The sequence below is a fragment of the Hypanus sabinus genome, chromosome 17 (genome assembly GCF_030144855.1).
Source record: "Hypanus sabinus isolate sHypSab1 chromosome 17, sHypSab1.hap1, whole genome shotgun sequence".
NCBI lineage: Eukaryota > Metazoa > Chordata > Chondrichthyes > Myliobatiformes > Dasyatidae > Hypanus > Hypanus sabinus.
The window spans coordinates 69,570,125-69,591,687 of record NC_082722.1 but is presented as its reverse complement, the minus strand read 5'-3'; the positions used below and the strand labels follow the sequence as shown (position 1 = coordinate 69,591,687).

Here is a 21,563-nt window from a genome sequence, read left to right as displayed (position 1 = left end):
TGGTATGGGCCCCCAAATCCCAAGAACTTACCACAGGAGCATAACTGAGAGCATCCTGACTGGCTGCATCATTGCCTGGTATGGGAACTGTACTTCCTTCAGTCACAGGACTCTGCAGAGAGTGGTGCGGACCTGCCCAGCGCATCTGTAGATGTGAGCTTCCCACTATTCAGGACATTTACAAAGACGCCCCAACCTCAAACTGTTCTAGCTGCTACCATCTGGGGGTAAAAAAAGCCAGGACCAATGGGCTCCAGGACAGCTTTTCCTACCAGGCCATCAGTCTGATCAATTCATGCTGATACACTTGTATTTCTATGTTATATTGACTGTCCTCTTGTACATACTATTTATCATAAATTGTGCATTGCACATTTAGACGAAGATGTAACACAAAGATTTTTACTCGTGTACAAACGTTTGTATATGTAGGATGTAAGTAATATAGTCAATTCAATTCAATTCAAAAACTTGCTTCCTGGACCCCTTAACTGACTGTGACTTTATTAACAAAAGCTTTACTCTGTTTTCCAGTTGATGTAACAAATAATCAGCACTTCTGTGTGCCATACGGCTCTGACTTGTAGTTAATTGTCTTCAATTTTGCTGCATTTGTAAGTTATTTGTTATAAACTATGCACAGTGGAATAGGACAACTTGGATCACCAGTAAAACACCTTTATAAGTATCTTTCACTGTAAATACGGACCTTTTTGTGTCCATTGTTGCACTAGTTGACTCAGCAGATTGTATTTCAAAAATCACAGCACTGGACCGTCATACGTGTCTGTAAAACACAAGGGTTAATAAAACATAGGAATGGGAGAGTCCATTGAATGCTCAGGAATGCTCTTCGCTCTGCTCATCCTCCCCTCTGTCCAATACAGCACTCGCCAATTATCAACGGCCTCCCCGTCTCGTATCAAAACCTGAGAATGGACTCAACCAAACAAACACTGTCCTACTGCACACTGCCATATTGAGCTGAAAGACCTCTAATGAGATTGTTAACAGGTCACTGTCCACCTGTGCGAGTGCCAGCATCCTGTGTCCATTGGCCATCTGTCAGCGCAATTTATCAAAGCAAATTTACTATTGAAGTGTGTATATGTCATTATATACTATGCTGAGATTCATTTTCTTGCAGCCAATGTCTCAATGTTCTTGATCAATATCTCATCTGAATGCCTCAGCCTGGTGGCACAAAACTGCAGATGATAAAATCTGAAGCAACAACCAATCTGCTGGAGGAACTCGACAGGTTGCAGAACGCGACTGACACCTGGGAAAAGGCACCAAAGCATTCGGGCACTCACGACAAGACTATGTAACAGTTTCTTCCCCCGAGCTATCAGACTCCTTAATACCCAGAGCCTGGACTGACACATTACTGCCTTATTGTCCTGTTTATTATTTATAGTAATGCCTGCACTGTTTTGTGCACTTTATGCAGTCCTGGGTAAGTCTGTAGTCTAGTGTAGTTTTTTTCCATGTTTTTTTTTTACATACTTCAGTCTAGTTTTTGTACTGTGTCATGTAACACCAAGGTCCTGAAAAACGTTGTCTCATTTTTACAGTGTTCTGTGCCAGCAGTTATGGTCGAAATGACAATAAAAAGTGACGATTTGACTTGAGCATCATCCATGTGGGCGCAGAAAGAGTTGTCAAAGTCTTAATGCTCGGATACAAGGTTTCAGCCCGAAGTATTGACAATTTTTTTTTCCTGCCCACAGATGTTGCTCAACCTGCTGCTTTCCTTCAGCAGACTTGTTTGTTTATTGTTCTGACAACCAGATCATTTTCTCTTTCCAAAGATACTGGCTGACTTGTTATTCCAGATCTTTTATTTTGGTTAATTTGGGTGCAGCATTATTAAATGTGCAAGTTGTTTTTTTGTCTTGGTTTGCCAGTTTCAGTTTGAGGAGCTGAAACATTCCCAAATATGATTCTAAATATGACCTTTGAAATAGAAATGGAATGGAATTAAAATCAATTGATGTCCCAGATCTTTTGGGATCCACTGGTACAAAAGGCAAGCAGAATCAGGAAACTGATTTCAGCAGGGCACAGAGATGATAGGGGCATCTAAAAGGTCATGAGGTAAACACATGCACATGAAGGGGATGGAGAGATATTCCAAGTTCAAAGTGAATTTAATATCAAAGTAGGTTTATTTCACCATATACTACCCTGGGATTCATTTGCTTGTAGGCATTCACAGTAGAACAAAGAAATAAACTGCCAATAGAATCAATGAAAATCCACAGAGTGACTGATAAATAACCAATGTGCAAAAGAAGACAAACCGTGTAAGTACAAAAGAAAAGAGACCATGTACAGGCAGATAGGATTATTTTTGTTTAGCATCAAGGGCCGAAGCTCCTTATCCTGAAAAACAGCACAGAACAGCATAAGAAAATATTTTGCTTTGGTGCATGAAGTATTTTTAAATTCTCGCACTAAATGCAACGCGACAGACTGCATGACCTCAGTGTATTTGCTGTTGGAACCTGATTGCACTCGACTGTAGTAATGGGTCAATTACTGCTTGTTCCAATAAAGTGAGCTATTGTGGCCTTTAACCAGAGACGCCTGTCTCACCATGAATTGGCATTTAGTTTGTTGGTGGATTCATGGTTATAAAAGTATGCTTTTAATTTAGTTTTAAAAACACAGGAATGTCCACATATATAAATATAAAATAATTAACTCAAATGAACTTCAGTTCTTTGGGTCATATTAGTGTGGGCAAATATGTCATCGTGACTCAGTCAGTCACATTTTTGTTGGAGATGTGGGTTTCAACTGCGTTCTGCACACCAGGTAATGCTCAATATAATGCCAATGAAATGTTAAACTGCTACAGCAGCAGCGTTAAACCAGAGATGCAGAGAAGATAGCAACTGCAGAGTAAAATGGGGCAGCACCCAGCATAATGGTTAGTACATCGCCAGCCAGCAATCATCAGCTGGAGTTCACTTCCTGCCGCTGTCCATAAGGAGTTCGCAAGTTCTCCAGGTACTCCGAGTTCCTCACACAATCCAAAGATGTACAGTTAGGATTAATGAGTTCTGGGCACATTGTGATGGCGCTGGAAACGTGGCAAAACTTGTGGGCTACCCAGCGCAATCCTCACTGATTTGATGTAACTCACATGTAACAAGAGCGGCCAGGATGGGAAACGGTTTCTTTCCTTAGCCCATTAGGCTTCTGAACTCCCTGCCGCATCGCATTTGAAGTGTCACTGGTTAATCTGTTCCGTACCTTACAATATTTAATTTATGCACTCTATGTTGATTATTTATGCATAATTCATCTGTAGATTTTATCATTACTTTCCTAAGTTTCTGTGTGTTTTTTGTATGTTATGTGTACTACTATGTTTTCCACCCTGGTCTAGAGAGGTGCTGTCTCGTTTGATGGTTTGCATGTTTATAGTTAAGTGACAATAAAGTTGACTTGACATGTGACAAAATAAAGCTAATCTTTTATCTTCATCCTAGCTCCTGGTAATACTGTTGGGATCCGTCCTGATCCCTTGTGCTGTCTGTGAGCAGTTTTCATTTTCTACCTGGGACCGTTAAAGTTTTCTCTCACATTCCAAAAATGTGTGGGCTGGTAGTTTGATTAGCTATTGTATTTTACCTCTAGTGTGTCACAGAATATGGTTAATCTAAGGTTGAGGCATGATAAGGCATTGGTGAGGCCTCGTTTGGAGTATTGGGACCAGTTTTAGGCCCCTTACCTAAGAAAGGATGTGCTGACATTGGAGAAGGTTCAGAGGAGGTTCACAAGAATGATTCCAGGAATTCGAAGGGTTACCGTATGAGGACTGATTGATGTTCTGAGCCTCTGCTCACTAGAATTCAGAAGAATGTGGGGGGATCTCGTTGAAATCTACTGAATGCTGAAAAGCCTCGATAGAGTGGATGTGGAGGTGATTTTTCTACAGTGGGGGAGTCTACAACCAGAGGGCAGAGCCACAGAATAGAGGTCATGCATTTAGAATGGAAATGAGGAGGAGTTTCTTTAGCCAGAGAGAGGCAAATATGTGGTATTCATTACCACAGGTGCTGCGGGGGCCAAGTCATTGGATATATTTAAAGCAGAAGTTGAAATACTCTTGATAGTCAGGGCATGAAAATTTATAGGTAAAGGCAGGAGATTGGGGCTGAGAAGGAAATGGATCAGCCATGATGAAATGGTGGAGCACACTTCGTGGGCCAAATGGCTTAATTCGACTCCTATAACTTGTGGTCTTATGGAACAGTGTAGTACAGCAGCAGGCTCTTCAGCCCACAATGTCATTGCCGACCAGGGTGCCAATTTAATTTAATCTCATCTATCTGCATGTGATCTGTATCCTTCCGTCTCCTGCCTGTTCATGTGCCAATCTAAATCTCTCCTAAAGGCTGCTATTGTATCTCCTGCGGCACTGTGTTCCAAATGCTGCTTACTCTGAGACCATAGGACAGTACAACACAACGCAGGCCCTTCAGCCCATGAGCCGTGTTGACCCTTTAACCAACTCCAAGTTTAAGCTAATTCTCCCCTCCCACATTGCACTCCTTTCATTCATGTGCCTATCCAAAAGTTTCTTAAATGCCCCCAATACATCTGCCTCTACCACCACTCTTGATGGTATGTCCAAACACCTACCACACTCTGTGTAAATTTAAAAAAAACTCTGACATCCCCCCACTTACTTTCTTCCAAACACCTTAAAGTTATTTGCCTATTATTTAAATAAAGCTATTATTTGCCATTTCTATCCTGAGAAAAAATGTCTCTGGTTGTCTACTCTATCTGTGCCTCTTATCTTGTATACCTCTATCAAGATACCCTTCATTCTGGTCTCCAAAGAGAAAAGCCCCAGAACGTACAATCTATCCTGAGAATACATGTTCTCCTATGCAAAGTTCAAAGACATACTTTCTAATCCCGTTGCATCCTGGTAAGAGTAGATATTTAAAAAGATGTTTGAAAACCTCCTTTTAATCATTTTCCCACTCACCCTCTAGTATTTGCGATTTCCAGCCCTGGACAAGGGTGGTGGGGTGGAGATGCGTCTCTCCCAAAGGAGGTGTAAGGTGCTCCTTTTCTCTGCTAGCCTGCAGGTCACCCTTGGGCAAGGTGTAGCACCTGCTTAGCCCCCCCCCACCCCCACCCCATCATGGTCATGTCACATCATGGAAGCTGGTGGTGGATGATTGTTTGAGTAGCTGGTGCATATCACAACTCTTGATTATGTGACCATTAACACAAGGTAGACAATCTCTGAAGACTATTGATAATGGCTGGGGTCACCCATCTTGTAAAGGCACTGCCCAGGGGAAGGTAATGGCAAACCACTACTGCAGAAAAAATTCCCAGTAACAATCATGGTGATGGAAAGCCCACAATTGCCCAGATCATACAGCGTGAGCAAACAAACCCATGGACAATCTGACTACCTACTCTACCTATACTTCTGTGAACTTTTGCCAGGTTACTCTCGGCATTTGACGCACCAGAGAAAGCAGTCTGAGCTTATCCAACCTTGTGGTGCTCATTTAAGCATCATCATAGTGAACCTCTTCTGTACCCTCTCCAAATCTCCCATCTCCTTCTCGTCCAGTGAGAGATAGAATCAGGGAAGGCTGATGGGGATTGGGTTACAAGGAAAAATGCTCTGTAAACCAACAGACTCAATGGAACAAATGGCTTTTTACAATATAAGGAAATGTGGAAACTCATCCTGTGATTAATATCACTAATGACAAGGATAACACTGGGCTATCCTCCTGACTGATCTGTGTTCTGGGTAACTCTTGCAGACATGCTGTTGTGAATACCAAAGGGGCCCAGAGATGGGGCTGAGAACGTTGTCGAGTTGGACTCATAATTTTAAGTCTTGTAGTTTTCTATGGTCTGTAAGTAAAAGGAATTTGGGATGTGGATCACAAATGTAGTTGTAGATGAAAATGAAAATACTTGATACAGGTACATTTTCCTTTGAAGGCTACAGGACCTGAAGCGTTAATAGTTTCCATTGGTATTGATTGAACCCTGAGTGTTTATAACATTTTCTTTTTATTATAGATGAGATGATCGTCAGTAGTCTTATTGCCAACTTAATATGTTTTTCTTCATTGTACCCTCATCTTCTTGCCTGTAGATAATTTCCTATTGCACAATGTTTTCCCTCCTGTCATTCAGATCATATACTTCCCCCTAACCCCACCTGTGCCTTGACTGTGGCAGAAGTAGTCAGCCCATGCCTTATATAGATGCTCTCTGAAGAAAGTTGGATATTTTATTTAAAAAAATAAGACTTGGTATCTTTAATGTGTGTGTAAAGTAATTTATTTATTTATTGAGATACAGTGCAGAATATGCCCTTCTGGTCCTTTGAGCTGTGCTGCCTAGCAAACCCTGATTTAACCCTAGCCTAATCACAGGACAATTTGCAATGTCCAAATAACTTACCAACCAATACATCTTTGGACTCTGGGTGGAAACCAGATTACCCAGAGGAAACCCATTAGCTCACAGGAAGAACATATAAACCTATTACGAGCAGTGGTGGGATTTGAACTGCAACCCTTCGAGTCTTAATAGAGTCACACTAACCACTATGGTACCATTTTAGTGTCATATGGAAACTTACCATGTCCTGTTCGCTACGGCTTTGTGGGCTGAATGGACTGTTTTGTGCTGTAGGTTTTCTATGTTTCTATGTCTTGTATATTATCTCCAAATCTTGCCCCAACTTAACCCTGGCCTAATCACTGGACAATTAACTTACCAACTGGTATGTCTTTGAACTGGAGCACCCAGAAGAAACCCACGTGGTCACGGGGAGAATGTACAAACTCCTTCCAGACAGCGACGGGGATTGAAGCCGGGTCAATGTTACTGTAAAGCATTTTGCTAGCCACTATATTTTTATGGTAAAGAGATTTTATTTCCCTCTTAAAAGGTTTTACACTAGTTCACAGTAGCACAGTGCTTAGTGCAATCATGATAAAGCACGAGAGATTAACAAGCAGGATTTTATTCCCGCTGCTTTCTGTAAGGAGTTTTCACCGAGACTGTGTGGTTTTTGTCCTGGTGCTCCAGTTTTCTCCCACTTTCCAAGGGTTAATGAGTTGTGGACAACTGTTGGTGCTGGAAGCATGGCAACATCTGAAAAATTCCTCCATCACAATCCTTAGACTGTGTTGGTCGTTGACTCAAAATGACAAGTTTAGCGGTGTGTTTTGATCTACAGGACTGTGCAAAAGTCTTAGGCGCATATACATAACTAGGTTGTCTAAGACTTTTGCACTGTACTGTATTTGTCAATGTGGAGTGGACAGTGAATTTGTAAATCTGGCAGGAGCAAAGGATGTTGGAATAGCAAGGATGGAGTGCCGTGGGACAGGTGGCAGAGAAGGAGGATAGGGGATGGCATGGGTGCAGACACACCCAGCCCTGAGGCACCAGACAAAGTCATTTGAACGCAAACAATTGGTTTATTGATCATTACAGAACGTCCTTCTGGTGCTTCCCACTCCCTCCCCTCTCCCTTTTCCAACCATGATTCCCCTCTCTCTGCCCCCTTCCCACTCTCAGTCCACAATAGAGACCCATATCAAAATCAGGATAATCATCACTCACATATGTCATGATTTTTTTTGCGGCAGCTGTACAGTGCAATACATAAAATTACTGCAGTACTTTGCAAAGGTCCTAGACACTTTAGCTACATATATAAAAAATACACGTGGTGTGTATATGTAAGACTTTTGACTTTTGCACAGTACTGTATATGTGACAAATAAAGCTAATCTGAACTTTAATCAATAAAGCATGTTATAGGTTGATATTCCATACAAACAGCCTGGCTCGGTTGCTAATGTGCTGCTGATAGAGAAGGAAAAGCAGAAGATTTTTAGCACTCCCTTCAGTATTTTTGGCCACTAGTGCCACATGAAGAGAAGCAGGGTGTGTTTACTTTCAGTATTCACTTGCCACCTTGATTAGTTTGACATCTTGTATTGTGATAAGTGGTTGAAGTTTATTTTTACCAGTCACTTCTCTTCACGTTAGCTAGTGTAAAATGAATGAAATGATTGTTGTCGTACATTGAGTTATTTCTTCATTGTTTTGGTGTATGAGACCAATGAATCATTGAATTGAAAAGGTGTGGTATATTGTTCATATCTTCATACCTTATGAGCATAACAGACCATGATATAAACATACCTCTGGAAGAAAGCAGCTGAAATAATGCAACTAACCTTTTTCATGTCCAAGTGATTTTTTTTCAATTATTCAAAAGATACAGTTAATATATATATAATTATTTACTTAGACTTGCAGCATGGTAACAGGCCTTCCAGCTTGCACCACTCAGTTGTACCCTTGAGACTCATTAAGGTACTAACCTGTATATCTTTGGACTGTGGGAGAAAACCACAGACCTTCCAGAGGAAACCCACGCGGTCACAGGGAGTACAAACTCTTTACAAAGACTGGCGGGAATGGATCTGGGTCACTGACACTGTAATAGTGTTGTGCTAACTGCTACACTAACGTGCGAGGCTGAGAAAGAACTTGTAAATTTTTTTGAAGATTGATTCTGGGCTGACTTGTGTAGGGATTGTCTACATAAACGTACTGGCTGAGTGGTGCCACAGCAGTGGCCTCTTACTCAATTTCAGCAAGTCCAAGGAGCTGATTGTTAACTTAAGGTGGAGGAAATCAGAGATTCATGAGCCAGTCCTCATCGGGGGATCTGAGGTGGAGAGGTTTGGGAGTTTAAAGTTCAGCTTTAAACTCCTCCATGTTATCATTTCAGAGGACCTGTCCTCAGCACAGCATGTAAGTGCAATTATGAAGAAACTATGTTAGCACCTCTACTTTAGGAGTTTGCGATGATTCGACTTGACATCTGAAACTTTGACAAACTTCTAAAGGTGTGTGTATGTAGGCCTCCGTTAGTCACAATAGACCATGGATTTGCACCTTGGAAAGTTTCCAGGGCACAAGCCTGGGCAAGGTTTTTTTAATGGAAGACCAGCAGTTGCCCAAACTGCAAGTCTCCCCTCTCCACGCCACCGATGTTGTCCAAGGGAAGGGCATTAGGACCCATACAGTTTGGCACTGGTGTCGTTGCAGAGCAATGTGTGGTTAGGTGCCTTGCTCAAGGACACATGTGCAGCCTCAGCCAAGGCTCGAACTAGCGACCTTCAGATCACTAGACGAATGCCTTAACCACTTGGCCATGCACCAACACGTGGAGAGTATAATGACTGTCTGTGTCATAGTCTGGTATGGAAACATAATCCTTGAACCGAAAATCCCATAAAAAGTACTGGATAATGTCCAGTCCATCACTGGGAAAGCCCTTGCCAGCATTGCACACATCTGCACAGAGCACAGCAGCATCCATCATCAGGGGCCCCCACTGCCAGGGTCATGCTCTCTTTTCACTCCTGCCATCAAAAAGAAGATACAGGAGTCTCAGAACTCAAACCAATAGGTTCAGGAAAAATCATTACCCCTCTACTATCACGCTCATGAACCGAATTGGGTAACTTCACTCAATTTCACTTGCCCCATTACTGAAATGTTCCCACAGCCTATAGAATCACTTTCAAGAACTTCTCATGTTCTTGATATTTATTTATTGTTGTTATTATTTCCTTATTTTATCTTTTTTGTGTTTGCACAGTTAGTTGTCTTTTGTACACTGGACATCTGCCCTGTTGGTGCAGTCTTTCATTGATTGTATTATGATTATTGTGGTTATTGAGTATGCCTTCAAGAAAATTAATCTCAGGGTTATATATGGTGATATTTATGTACTTTGAAAATAAATTTACTGTGAATATTGACCACTAGCTTTAAATTTTGCTGAGGTTTATAAGATTAGTAATGGAGTGGGAAGGACAGAAAAGGTATTATCAGAAAGATCAAATGGGCTTGACTTGCTTTGTGGATCAAGAAAAGACAAACGGTGGTTCGTATTCTGCATGGAGGATGGTGACCGCAGTGATCTGTCTGAAGCTCGACCTCTTTATGATTTTTATCATGACCTGGATGAGGAAGCAGAAGGGTGATTTAGTAAGTTTGCTGATGACACAAAAGTTCAGGATGTTGTGGATAATCTGGAGAGTTGTCAGAGGTTGCTGCGGGACATCAGTAGGATGCAGAACTGGGCTGAGAAGTGGCAGATGGAGTTCAACCCAGATAAATGTGAAGTGGTTCATTTTGGTAGGTCAAATTTAAAGACGATTATAATATTAAAGGTAAGACTCTTGGCAGTGTGGAGGGATCAGCAAGATATTGGGTTCTATGTCCATTTAACAATCAAAACTGCTGTGCAGGTTGATAGTGTTGTTAAGAAGACATATGGTATGTTGGCCTTCATCAACTGTGGGATTGAGTTCAAGAGCCATGAGGTAATAAAACCTCAGATAGACCCCACTTGAAGTACCGTGTTCAGTTCTGGTCACCTCATTACAGGAAGGATGTGGATACTATAGAGAGAGAGAGTGCATAGGAGATTTACAAGGATGTTGCCTGGATTGAAGAGTGTGCCTTATGAGAATAGGTTGAGTGTACTTGGCAATTTTTCCTTGGAGTGACAAAGGATGAGAGGTGACCTGATAGAGGTTTATAAAATTATGAGAGGCATTGATCGTGTGGATAGCCGGAGGCTTTTTCCCAGGCCTGACATGCCTAACATGAGGGGGCATAGTTTTAAGATGCTTGGAAGTAGGTACAAGCGGGATGTCAGAGGTAAGTTTTTCACCGAGTTAGTGGTGGGTGCGTGGAATGCACTGCAAGCAAAAGTGGTAGAGGCAGATACATTAAGGTCTTTTAAGAGACTCTTAGGTATATGGAGCTTGGAAAAATAGAGGGCTTTGCGGCAGGGTAATTCTTGGCAGCTTCTAGAGTAAGTTACAAGGTCGGCACAACTTTGTGGACTGAAGGGCCTGTATTATGCTGCAGAATTCTGTGTTTCTATGTTCGTGTGACTAAGTCAGACTGAGATAACTGATCAACATCAGTTAAATATATAAAATAGTTTGCCATGGAGGGGGAATGAATGTGTTCCCCATGGGATGCCTGAAATTAAATCGTTCTGAAACTTACTGCTGGTCAAGCAGTATCTGTAGAAAGAAAGTGTATTTGGGGCCAGAACTGATGAAGGATTACTGACGTGGAACATTATCTGCTTTGTCTTCTATTGATTCTACTGTTGATTAAGATAACAATCAGCTTGAAAGCATGCAGAGAAAAATTGCAGGGAAAGTTTAAATAGGTTTGGACTTTTTCCCTGGAACATGGGAGAAAGAAGGGAGATCTAATAGAGCAGAAGACCCCGACCTACTTCCCCTTAGCTGATAGACTTTTTAACACCCTCCTGCCACTCAGAACATATGTACATATCTGAATGTCCTGCTGCACATGCCATCCCCCTACATTTCCCCACCTTACAGATACACTCTCATCTTGCAGTGGTCACTTTTAATTTTTTATGCTGTTGTTTCATATTTGTATGACTTCTTGTTTTACTATAGGAACGTCATACTATTCTACATGAACGTGCACCTTGCACTTTATATCAACCTGTCAATCTTCATGCCAGACCACTCAGGGACTTGTCCCAAATCTTTCTTGTGACTGTGTGTGTCGTGTGTGACTACATTTTCTGTGTTTGGCACCTTGGCCCTGGAGGAATGTTTTTTTGTTTACCCGTATACATATGTATGATTGAATGACAATAAACTTGAACTTGTGAGTTAGGAGGGGTATAGATAAGGAAAATGCAACCTAGTTTACGCACCAAGGTTGGGTGAGATTAGAACTGAAGGTCATAGGTTAAGGATAAAAGATAAAATACTTGAGGAAATTCTGACCGGGAACTCCTTCATTCAGAGACTAGTACTGAAGTGGTGGATGTGGGTTCAATTGTGATATTTAAGAGAAGTTTATTTTATTTCTATTTAGAGATAAAGTGTGGAACAGAATCTTCTGGCCCAATGAGCCATACTGTGCAGCAACCCACTTATTTATCCTAGCCTAAGCACAACATAATCAACAATAACCAGTTAACCTACTAACCTTTGGAACGGAAGACATGGGAGCACCCGGAATAAACCCATGCATTCAAAGGGAAGACGTAGAAACTCCTTACGGATGGCGTTGGAATTGAACTCCAAACTCCGAAGCTCTGAGCTCTAATAGCGTTCCGCTAACAGCTCTGCTGCCAATTCTCCCCAAAGTTTGGATAGGTACATAGATGAGAGAGGAATGGAGGGCTTTGGTCCAAGTGCAGGTGGGCGGGACTAGGCAGAAGACCCATTGGCCCAGACTAGATGGGCAGAAGGGCCTGTTTCTGTGCTGTGGTACTTTATGGCTCTAGGGTGTCTGAAATTTTCATTAACTTACTCTGGAAATCCTGATTCTTTTCAACACATCTGTATGTGTGTTGTATTGAAGCTAAGAGTACAGTCTTGGACTGGCTGATTACAGGAAACAATGGGCATGATGGGGTCTGATTGTCAAAATGCAGTGAGAGGTAAATTAGTTTATTATTGTCACCATGAAAATCCTTGTTTTGTATCCTCCTTACCAGTCATTTTGTCATAAATTGCATTGAGGTAGTACCAGGGAAAGCGATGGAGAATAAAGTGCTATGGAGAAGCTGCAGTGCAGACGGACAATAAGGTGTAAGCGGCATGGTGAGGTAGACTGTGGCGTCACCTGATTTACCATTCAAATCTTACAACAATGGGACAGAGCAGTTGCTCAACTTGGGTCAGTAATGGGACTTTAGCTGTAGTGCAACCAGCGTAAATGATTTGGGTGATGGGATCAAAGATACAGTTGCTAAGACTGGTGAAAAGTTGGGTGATAAAGTTGTGAAAAGTGTGGGGCTATGAACAGAGCGAATGAAGTTCCGATAAGTGGAATATTTTTTTGGGAAAATATATCTTTCGTTACTTTGGTGGGAAAGTTGAAAACATAAAGTAGTGAGAATGATTCCAGAGTGATCTGGGCGTCCTAACACATGACTTGAAATGGTCAATGAAGATGCAATAAGTAATGAGATTATTTTATTAAATTGGATACATAAGTAGGGATATCATCCTTCAGTTGTGGCATTGATTCCACATCTGGAGATTTTTTCTGTAATATCTCTTTCTCTTTGGAAAGATGTACTTGGAAGTAACAGAAACAAAATGATAGAGGAACCCAAGAGATCAGGTAGCATCTATGGAGAGGATTTAACATTTGACGTCTCAGGACCGGACCCTTCATCAGGATTAAAAAGAAAGGGGGAAGAATCCTGAATAAGAAGTTGGGCTGAAGAAGGAGGAATCTGAATGGAGAGGAGAGTAGTCCATTGGAGAAGGGGAATGAGGAGTGGCACCAGAGGGAGATGATGGGAAGAGAAGGGGTAAGAGGGTGGCATAGTAGCATAGTAGTTAGCACAATGCTTTATAGTACCGGTAACCTGGGTTTAATTTCTGCTGCTGCTTGTAAAGAGTTAGTATGTTCTCTGTGTCAGTGTGTGGGTTTCCTTGGGGTGCTCCAGTTTCCTTCCACAGTTCAAAGATGTATCGGTTTGCAGGTTAATTGGTCATTGTAAATTGTCCCTTCATTAGGCTAAGATTAAATTGGGAGATTACTGAGTGCCATGGTTTGAAGGGCTGCATTGTATCTCAATAAATAAAAAAAGAGAGGATTCCATCTGGGTAGCTTTCAACCTGATGGGTGTGAATGTCGATTTCTCTTAATTTCCAGTAATTTCTTCCCTCTCCCCCTTCTCTCCTTTTCCATTTCCCTTTCATTCCTCACCGCTTTGGTTCACAACATTGACTATTTATTCCTCTCAATAGATACCACCTGACTTGCTGAGTTCCTCCAGCATTTTGTGTGTGTTGCTCTGGATTTTCAGCATGTGCAGAATCTCTTGTGTGTGTGCTTGGCAGTAGTTCGGATTAATTTATTTTTGGATAAGTGATTTTTAACTTTTATAAAAAAAAACTTGAAGGAGCCAAAGATGCACCATGTTTGATGGTGTAAGTTCTGAGTGTTGAATTTTTGGAACTTTTTCCTTCCTTGGAGGGCAGTGGAAGTAGAATATTTGAATGTTTTTCACACAGGTGACTGTTAATAAGCAAGTGGGTACAAGGTACTCAGAGGCTGGAATACGGAAACAAGATTACAGTTGGATCATCTATGATCTCATTAAATCAGAGTATATTCAAGGGGCTGGGTGGCTAACTCCTCCTAATTTTAAAGTAAATACATGTTACTGAAATCCAATAATACATTCTTGAGAAAATTTTTGGCAGATAATAGTGCCAGAATATTTGAGGTGGAGAGTGTTGACAATTGAAAGCAGAAATTGATGCCAGAGAGATGGAAAGCAGTGCAGTCAGATGGTAATCATGGGGCCTAGGTATCAGTGCACACCCATTTGAGGAGGTATCTCCATGTAAGGCTCGATAATGCTCTGACTTGAATCTGCTTCAGTTAAACATTAAAACTTGAGCCCAGTTATTTTTCCCCGAGTGCAGCAGGAACAAAATTGATCAACACGTACAAACACGCGAGGGGAACTCAGCAGGTCAGGCAGCATCCGTGGAAATGAATAAATTGATGGTCTAAAGATGAAACATGAAATATTGATGAAAGCCAGAGAATACATGTAGTAATGCCTAAGAAATCACCCTGAGTTAGAGAGGCTCAGAGCTAGGCTAACATAATGTGGGCCCATCCAAATCTTTTAGCAGACAAAACCGGAGCACCTGGAGGAAACTCTCACAGTCACAGGGAGAATGTACAGACTCCTTACAGACAGCAGTTTAATCCAGTTTTGAGGTGCCATGGACTTAGATTTATTTATTTATCTATCACACGTATATCAAAACAGACAGTGAAATGTGTGGTTTGCATTAGCAAGTAACTTAACTTAAGCATGTGGTAAGGGGCAGCCCACAAGTGTCACCACACATTCTGGCAACAACATATCATGCTCACAGTATTCGGCACAGCAACACAGAACACAACAAGCAACAGCAACACCGACCCCTTTCCTCCCTCACTCCCAGCTCTGGGCTCGGGATGTCCCTCGTCCTATGTTCTCATCGCTGGCGTTCGAGCATGGATCAGAGGCCTGGACTCTGGATGTTCTTTGCCTTCTGTCCACGTTGCTAACTTTCAAACACAGAGCATTGAGCGGGGTCCTAAACTCCAGTGTAACCTTTACCTCCTCCAAATTCCCATCCCTAAAACCCCAACTACCTCTGTGTCCCCAAAACCATCCTTATAAACTTAAAAAGCTTTTAACTCTGAGTCACAAACTCAATGGAGACCATAGCCCAGTGCCATCTTGACCAAAACTCCTTTGGTTATTTAGTCTGTAATCCACATTTGACCAAGTGCATTCCTAATGGCCAGGTACAAGGAAAGCTGGAGTTCACGAATTAGGGTTGGGTTGTATTTAAACTGAAGTAGCCACCTTTACAACTTGTAAGTGTGGTTGAAAATGAACTGCTGGAGGAATTTGATAAGGCAAGCAGCCTCTGAGTGTTTGGGGCCGTGAATGGATTTTCAGTCTTGTAAGTCAGGATCTTGCATCTGGACTGAGTGGAGGTGACAGATAGTTGGTTAAGAGAAGAAATATAAAAATTTAACACACAAAATGCTGGAGGATCGCAGCAGTGCAAGCAGCATCTACAGAGAAAAATATAGTCAACCTTTTAGGTTGAAAACCTTCGGCCGGACTGCCCGAAACACTGACTGTATGTTGAAACATCATGTATATAGTGAAATGCATAGTTTGCATCATAGTTTGTGATGTGCTGGGAACAGCTCTCAAGTGCCATCTCCCTTCTGGAGCCAAAGTAGAAAGCACACAACCCAATAACTCAAACTCAGTCTTTGTAATGTGGGAGTGATGCACCATCAATAACTCTCTGAGACGCGAGGCAAAATATTGGCTTTTATTGACTGGAAGAAATAGAACAAGCAGTAATTGACCACCATGCTACATCCTGGAGACTGAGAGCGGGGCGGAGTCCCCAATCGCCTTTATACTGGGGTCTGTGGGAGGAGCCACGGTCAGGGTGAGGAGCCACAGAAGCAGTCAGCGGGGGTGGAGGGTGGCGTGTCCTACAGTATGTGTAGTTCACCACAGGGAGTAAACCAAATGGCCTGGTAGAAACCCTCACGGAGAATACACAAACTCTTTACAGACAGCGGTGGGGTAATTGAACCTCAATCGGTGATCCCACTGGCATTATAAAATGATTGTACTAACTGATACGCTCAACAGGGGCTAGTAGGTGATAAGCCAATTGAGGAGAGGTGTGGGATGATGGGCAGAAGGACCTGTGAAGTACTTCAGTGTCTTGAAACATCCAAACTTTGACCAACCTTGCAAAGGAAAAAGGGTGCAGTAGAGAGACCTTTAACTGTTGTTAATGAATTATTTAAACTAAAATGGAAGTTGGGACTAATACAGTCTGATATCCAACAACTTATTTTCCAATCAAAATGTAACTTGTTTAGCCAACTCTCTATCCTTTATGGAACCACAATGTCTCACTCTTTTTGCTGTTAATTTTGAGGCACTGCTTCTTGAGATTATTTTGATGGCATTGAACTAAGCATCTTATTTGCTTGGAGTTATTGGTGTTATTTTGTCCATTTCCTTATTCCTTGTCTGGTTTAGCATTGGATAAGTACTTGCTCTTGTATCAAAAGGGCACCAAGAATATTTTTAATCAAATCTAGTTGCTTGAGGAAGGTAATGCTCTTTATCAGTATGATATGACTTTCACTCATTTCAAAAAGTTTCTAAAATGTCACTTTATTTGTGTGGTTGATTTTATAGGTTGTGTGCATTTGCCTTGAGGAAGAATTTCACCAAGTAAATTTCACCAACCAAATTGTAAATGTTCCTTTAAATAGGGTTTTCATTGGGTCTTTTGGTGTACTTCAAACCTAACCTAACTTATTTTTCCTTCGGAAAAGGTCAGGACATGCATACAGTATTATCATAGTTCAAATTCAGAGTACGTACATATCACCATGTACAACCCTGTGGGCATACTCAGCAAATCTGTAGAACAGTAACTGTAAACAGGAGCAATGAACTGCAAATATAAATAAGTAGCAATAAATAAAGAGTATGAAATAATGAATTAAAGAGTCCTTAAAGTGGGACTATCAATTGTGGGAACACGAGAAATAGAATGAGTGTCGTTCAAGACCCTGATGGTTGAGGGGTCGTAACTGTCCTTGAACCTGGTGGTGCGAGGAACCTGAGGAACCTTTACCTTCTGCCTGAAGGCAGCAGCAAGAAAAGAGCACGGCCTGGGCGGTGAGGATCTTTGATAGTGGATGCTGCTTTTCTATGACATTGTTTCACGTAGATGTGCTCAATGGTTGGGGCCATTTCAGAGAACGAAAGGAGAACATGAACCAGCAGCTTGAGTTATTTTAAGATACCCAGAGCACTTTTGAAGCTTCGTAATTTTGAAGCACTTTGTAATCTTCAGCCTGGTAACCATCTTGCTTCTAGTCTCTGAGCTTGCCTTCAGCTGCCGAAGTGTTACAATCTCTGGAATTCCTTTCTTAAACCACCATCTTAATTTTCCCATATGCATTTTTTAAATATATATAAATGCTTTTCAATTTGTTCCTGGACCAAATTTGGAACTGTATGTCCCTGTGGTTCTGTCAAACCGTGTTTTGAAGGCAGGTTGCATCATGGCCTGGGATGGAAACGCCAGTGCCCAAGAATGGAAAACCATTCCACAAAGTGGTGGGTACAGTCCACCCCACCACAGGAAAAGCCCTCCCTACCACTGAGCACATCTACAAGGAGCACAGCCACAAGAAAGTAGCATCCGTCTTCAAGGACCCCCACCATCTGGGCTGTGCTCTCTACTTATTGTTGCAATTGGGGAGGAGGGACAGGAGCCTTACTCTCCACGCCACCACAGTTAGGAGCAGTTCTTACCCTTCAACCACGAGGTAAGCTTCTGAATCAGTCAGCAACTTCACTTATCTCCACACTGAACTGATCACTGAACACAACCTATGGGCTCACTTTCAAGGACTCTAGAACTCATGTTCTCAGTATTATTTCTCTATTTTTCCTTGCATACTTTATCTTTTTTGCACATTGGCTGTTTGTGAGCCTTTGTATGTAGTTTCTCATTGATTTTATTGTCTTTATTCGTTCTGCTGTGAATGCCTGCAAGAAACTGAATTTCAAGGCATTTCAAGAGATATAACATTGATAATAATTTTACTTTGAACTTTGAGGTGCTCTATGAAGGGGAGTGGGAAGGAATCGGTGCTATTCTTCGCATAACACTGTGGGGTTTTTTTCTGAGATGAGCTCATTTTAACATTTCCAAAAGTTTTGTACCTTAAACTGCAGTTAACAGACTTTTTGAAAATGTTCAGTTTGTTAATTAAAATGCTAGCTACACTTTACAACAGTTCTCAAATTTAGATGCAGTCCATATTGTCTTTGCTTACTTGTGGCATGGAGCACATAACTGTGCACAACTTATTTGTACTGTATTTCACAAAACTGTGCACAACTTGTCTGATTCTGTCTCTTATAAGCCAGAGCAGATGCTGATTAATGTTAATATTATATGCTTCTGGTATGGTTGCCAAGGAGATTTGGCTCAATGTCTGACCTCCTGTTTCAGTAGTGAAATCTGATTTTATTTTTACAGCAAGCCCAATCATGTTATTTCCATCTTGGTTAAAAATGTATTGAGTCAGCATACTTTAATCCCACTGATTTATTTTGGACTAGATACAACTGTGCGATTAACGGCCATCTCTTTTCCTTTCCACCTTCCTACACCCTATGTTCTCTCTAGTTCACAGAAGAATACTTGAAGAAGATTCCAGTGAGCGAATTTCCTCGCGTGATTGTAGTTTGCGATGGCTCCTGTGGCGAGTCAAGTTCTGTACTCGGAATCAGTTCGGACTATATTGTGGAATCGTGCAATGCCTATGGTGCTAACGCAGCCTTGGAAAGAGCGGACCAGCGTCAGGTACCTTGAAGCTTTATAATCTTCCTCTTTGTCCTGAAGGAAATGTAAAGATACCACAGGTTGAAAGTCTGGTCTGGTGACGCCCACGGACTGGCACATTTTGAATCTGTAGTACAGATCCGTAGTTGTCTAATTCTAAGTCAAAGCTGAGTTTATTATTAAATGTATAAGTTTGTCTTTGGAGTGAAGGAGGATGAGAAATGACTTGATATGGGTGCATAAGATGATAAGCCTTAGATAGTGACCGGCCACCGCCCTTTTTCCAGGGTGACAATGAATAATATGAGAAGGCATAATTTTAAAATGATTAGCTTCGTCTCTCTTCTTTTCTAATCCTGATGAAGTGTCTCGACCTGAGACCTTAGCTGTTTATTCCTCTCCCTAGATGCTATCTGATCTACTGTGTTCATCCTTGCAAGCAGAGCAAGTGCCACATCTGCTGCTACACCTCCTCCCAAGCAGACCTTCCAGGTGAGGTGAAACTTCACCTGCAAGTCTGTTGGGGTCATCAACTGTATCCAGTACTCCTGGTGTGGCTTCCTATATATCGGTGAGACCCAACATAGGTTGGGAGACTCCTTTGCCGAGCACCTACGCTCTGTCCACCAGGTAAAGCAGGATCTCCCAGTGGTCACCCATTTTAATTCTACTTCCCATTCCCATTTCGACACCAGTCCATTCATGGCTTCCTCAACTGCTGCTATAAGGTGACACTCATTTTGAAGGGCAACACCTTATATTCTGTCTGGGTAGTCTCCAAGCTGATGGCATAAGCATCGCTTTTTTGAACTTTTGATAATCGCCCACCCCGCCCTTCCTTCATCATTCTCCATTCCAATTTCCCTCTCTCACCTTATCAACGTAGTCTATCACCTTCCTCTTATGCTCGTCCCCCTTTCATTTCTTCCATGGCCTTCTGTGCTCTCCTATCAGATTCCCCCTTCTCCAGCCCTTTATTTCTTTCACTAATCAACTACACAACTCTTTACTTCACCACTTCACCTATCTCCTCCTACCTTGTATTTATTTCTCCCCTCTCCCCAACCCTTCTTACCCTGACTTCTCATCTTTTTTTTCAGTCCTGATAAAGTGTCTTGGTTCAAAACGTTGACTGTTTACTCTCTTCCATAGATGCTGCCTGACCTGTTGAGTTCCTCCAGCATTTTGTGTGTGACCCTCCAGTATTTTGTGTGTATTGCTCTGGATTTCCAGCATCTGCTTAGTTGCTTGTGTTTATTCTTGTCCCATCTGTGACGAAGTGGCGTCGCAGGTAGATAGGGTCATAAGAGAGCTTTTGGTACATTGGCCTTTATAAATCAAAGTACTGAGTTGGAATGTTATGGTGAGGTTGTATAAGACATTGGTGAAGCTGAATTTGGAATATTGTGTGCAGTATTAGTTACCTATTTACCAGAAGGATATTAATAAGGTTGAGAGAGTGGGAGAAGACTTACAAGGATATTGCCGGGAAACTGAGTCACAGAGAAAGGTTGAATAGGTTAGGACTTTATTCCCTGGAGTGTAGAAGAATGAGGGGAGATTTGATAGAGGTGTATAAAATTATGATGGGTATAGATAGAGAGAATACAAGCAGGCTTTTTTTTACTGAGGCTAGGGGATTAAAAAAACAGAGGACATGGGTTAAGGGTGAAAAGGGAGGATTTTAAAGGGAACATTAGGGGGAGCTTCTTCACAGAGTATTGGGGGTGTGGAATGAGCTGCCAGTTGAAGTGGGGAATGCAGGCTCACTTTTAACATTTTAGAAAAACTTGGATAGGTACATGGATGAGAGGGGTATGGAAGGATATGGTCTAGGTGCAGGTCAGTGGGACTAGGCAGAAAAATGGTTCAACACAGCCAAGAAGGGCCAAAAAGCCTGTTTCTGTTTGTAACCCCCTGGGTCGCCTCAGGCTCGCTCAGCTCATTTCGTCTAGGGGGAGCAGCCTTCGGCCCCGCCAAACTGGGTAATCAGCTGGTGTGGATGCTGTGTGATGTCCCCGCCTCACCCAAAAACAGACAGTACACCATATGCGATTAAATGAGTACAATTTATAAAGGTTACTATAACTAAGTGATTAATAACGATACAGTATATATGAAGAGAAAATTAAAGAAAAGGCGCCAAACTTATCAAAGTCCAAACCACTTCGTGCACAGCCGTTGGAGCTCAATTACTGAAGTCTTCTGGCCACCATTCGCTCCCCTCCGAACTCCTCGACTCGCAGCTCAGGAGCCTCCGAACTCCTCGGACTCTCCAAACCGCTCAGGACCCTCCGAGTGGTCAACCAAGCACATCTAGCTTCATCCCCCCCCCCTCCTCGGAGAATCTCCCGGCCTCGGACCCCCCCTTTGGGGTCCGATCCTTTCCCAGCTTAGAGCATTGCATCCTCTCTCTCGACCCCCTCGTGCCGATCTGCCCAAAAGCCCGTCAATAAAAGCTTACAGACTCAGAAGAAAGAACATTAATCCCCATTTGGTTTACAAAGG

At 42.1% G+C, this 21,563-nt stretch overlaps 1 protein-coding gene across 2 annotated transcripts in view; it reads left to right on the top strand.

The window, feature by feature from the left end:
• The window catches only part of si:dkey-234i14.6 (uncharacterized), a 123,678-nt gene that overhangs the window by 45,090 nt on the left and 57,025 nt on the right, over positions 1 to 21,563 (top strand). For both annotated transcript variants that reach the window (XM_059993268.1, XM_059993267.1), the window contains exon 2: positions 18,900 to 19,076. In XM_059993268.1, coding sequence (XP_059849251.1) covers positions 18,900 to 19,076 — 177 coding nt within the window. The remainder of the gene's footprint in view (positions 1 to 18,899; positions 19,077 to 21,563) is intronic.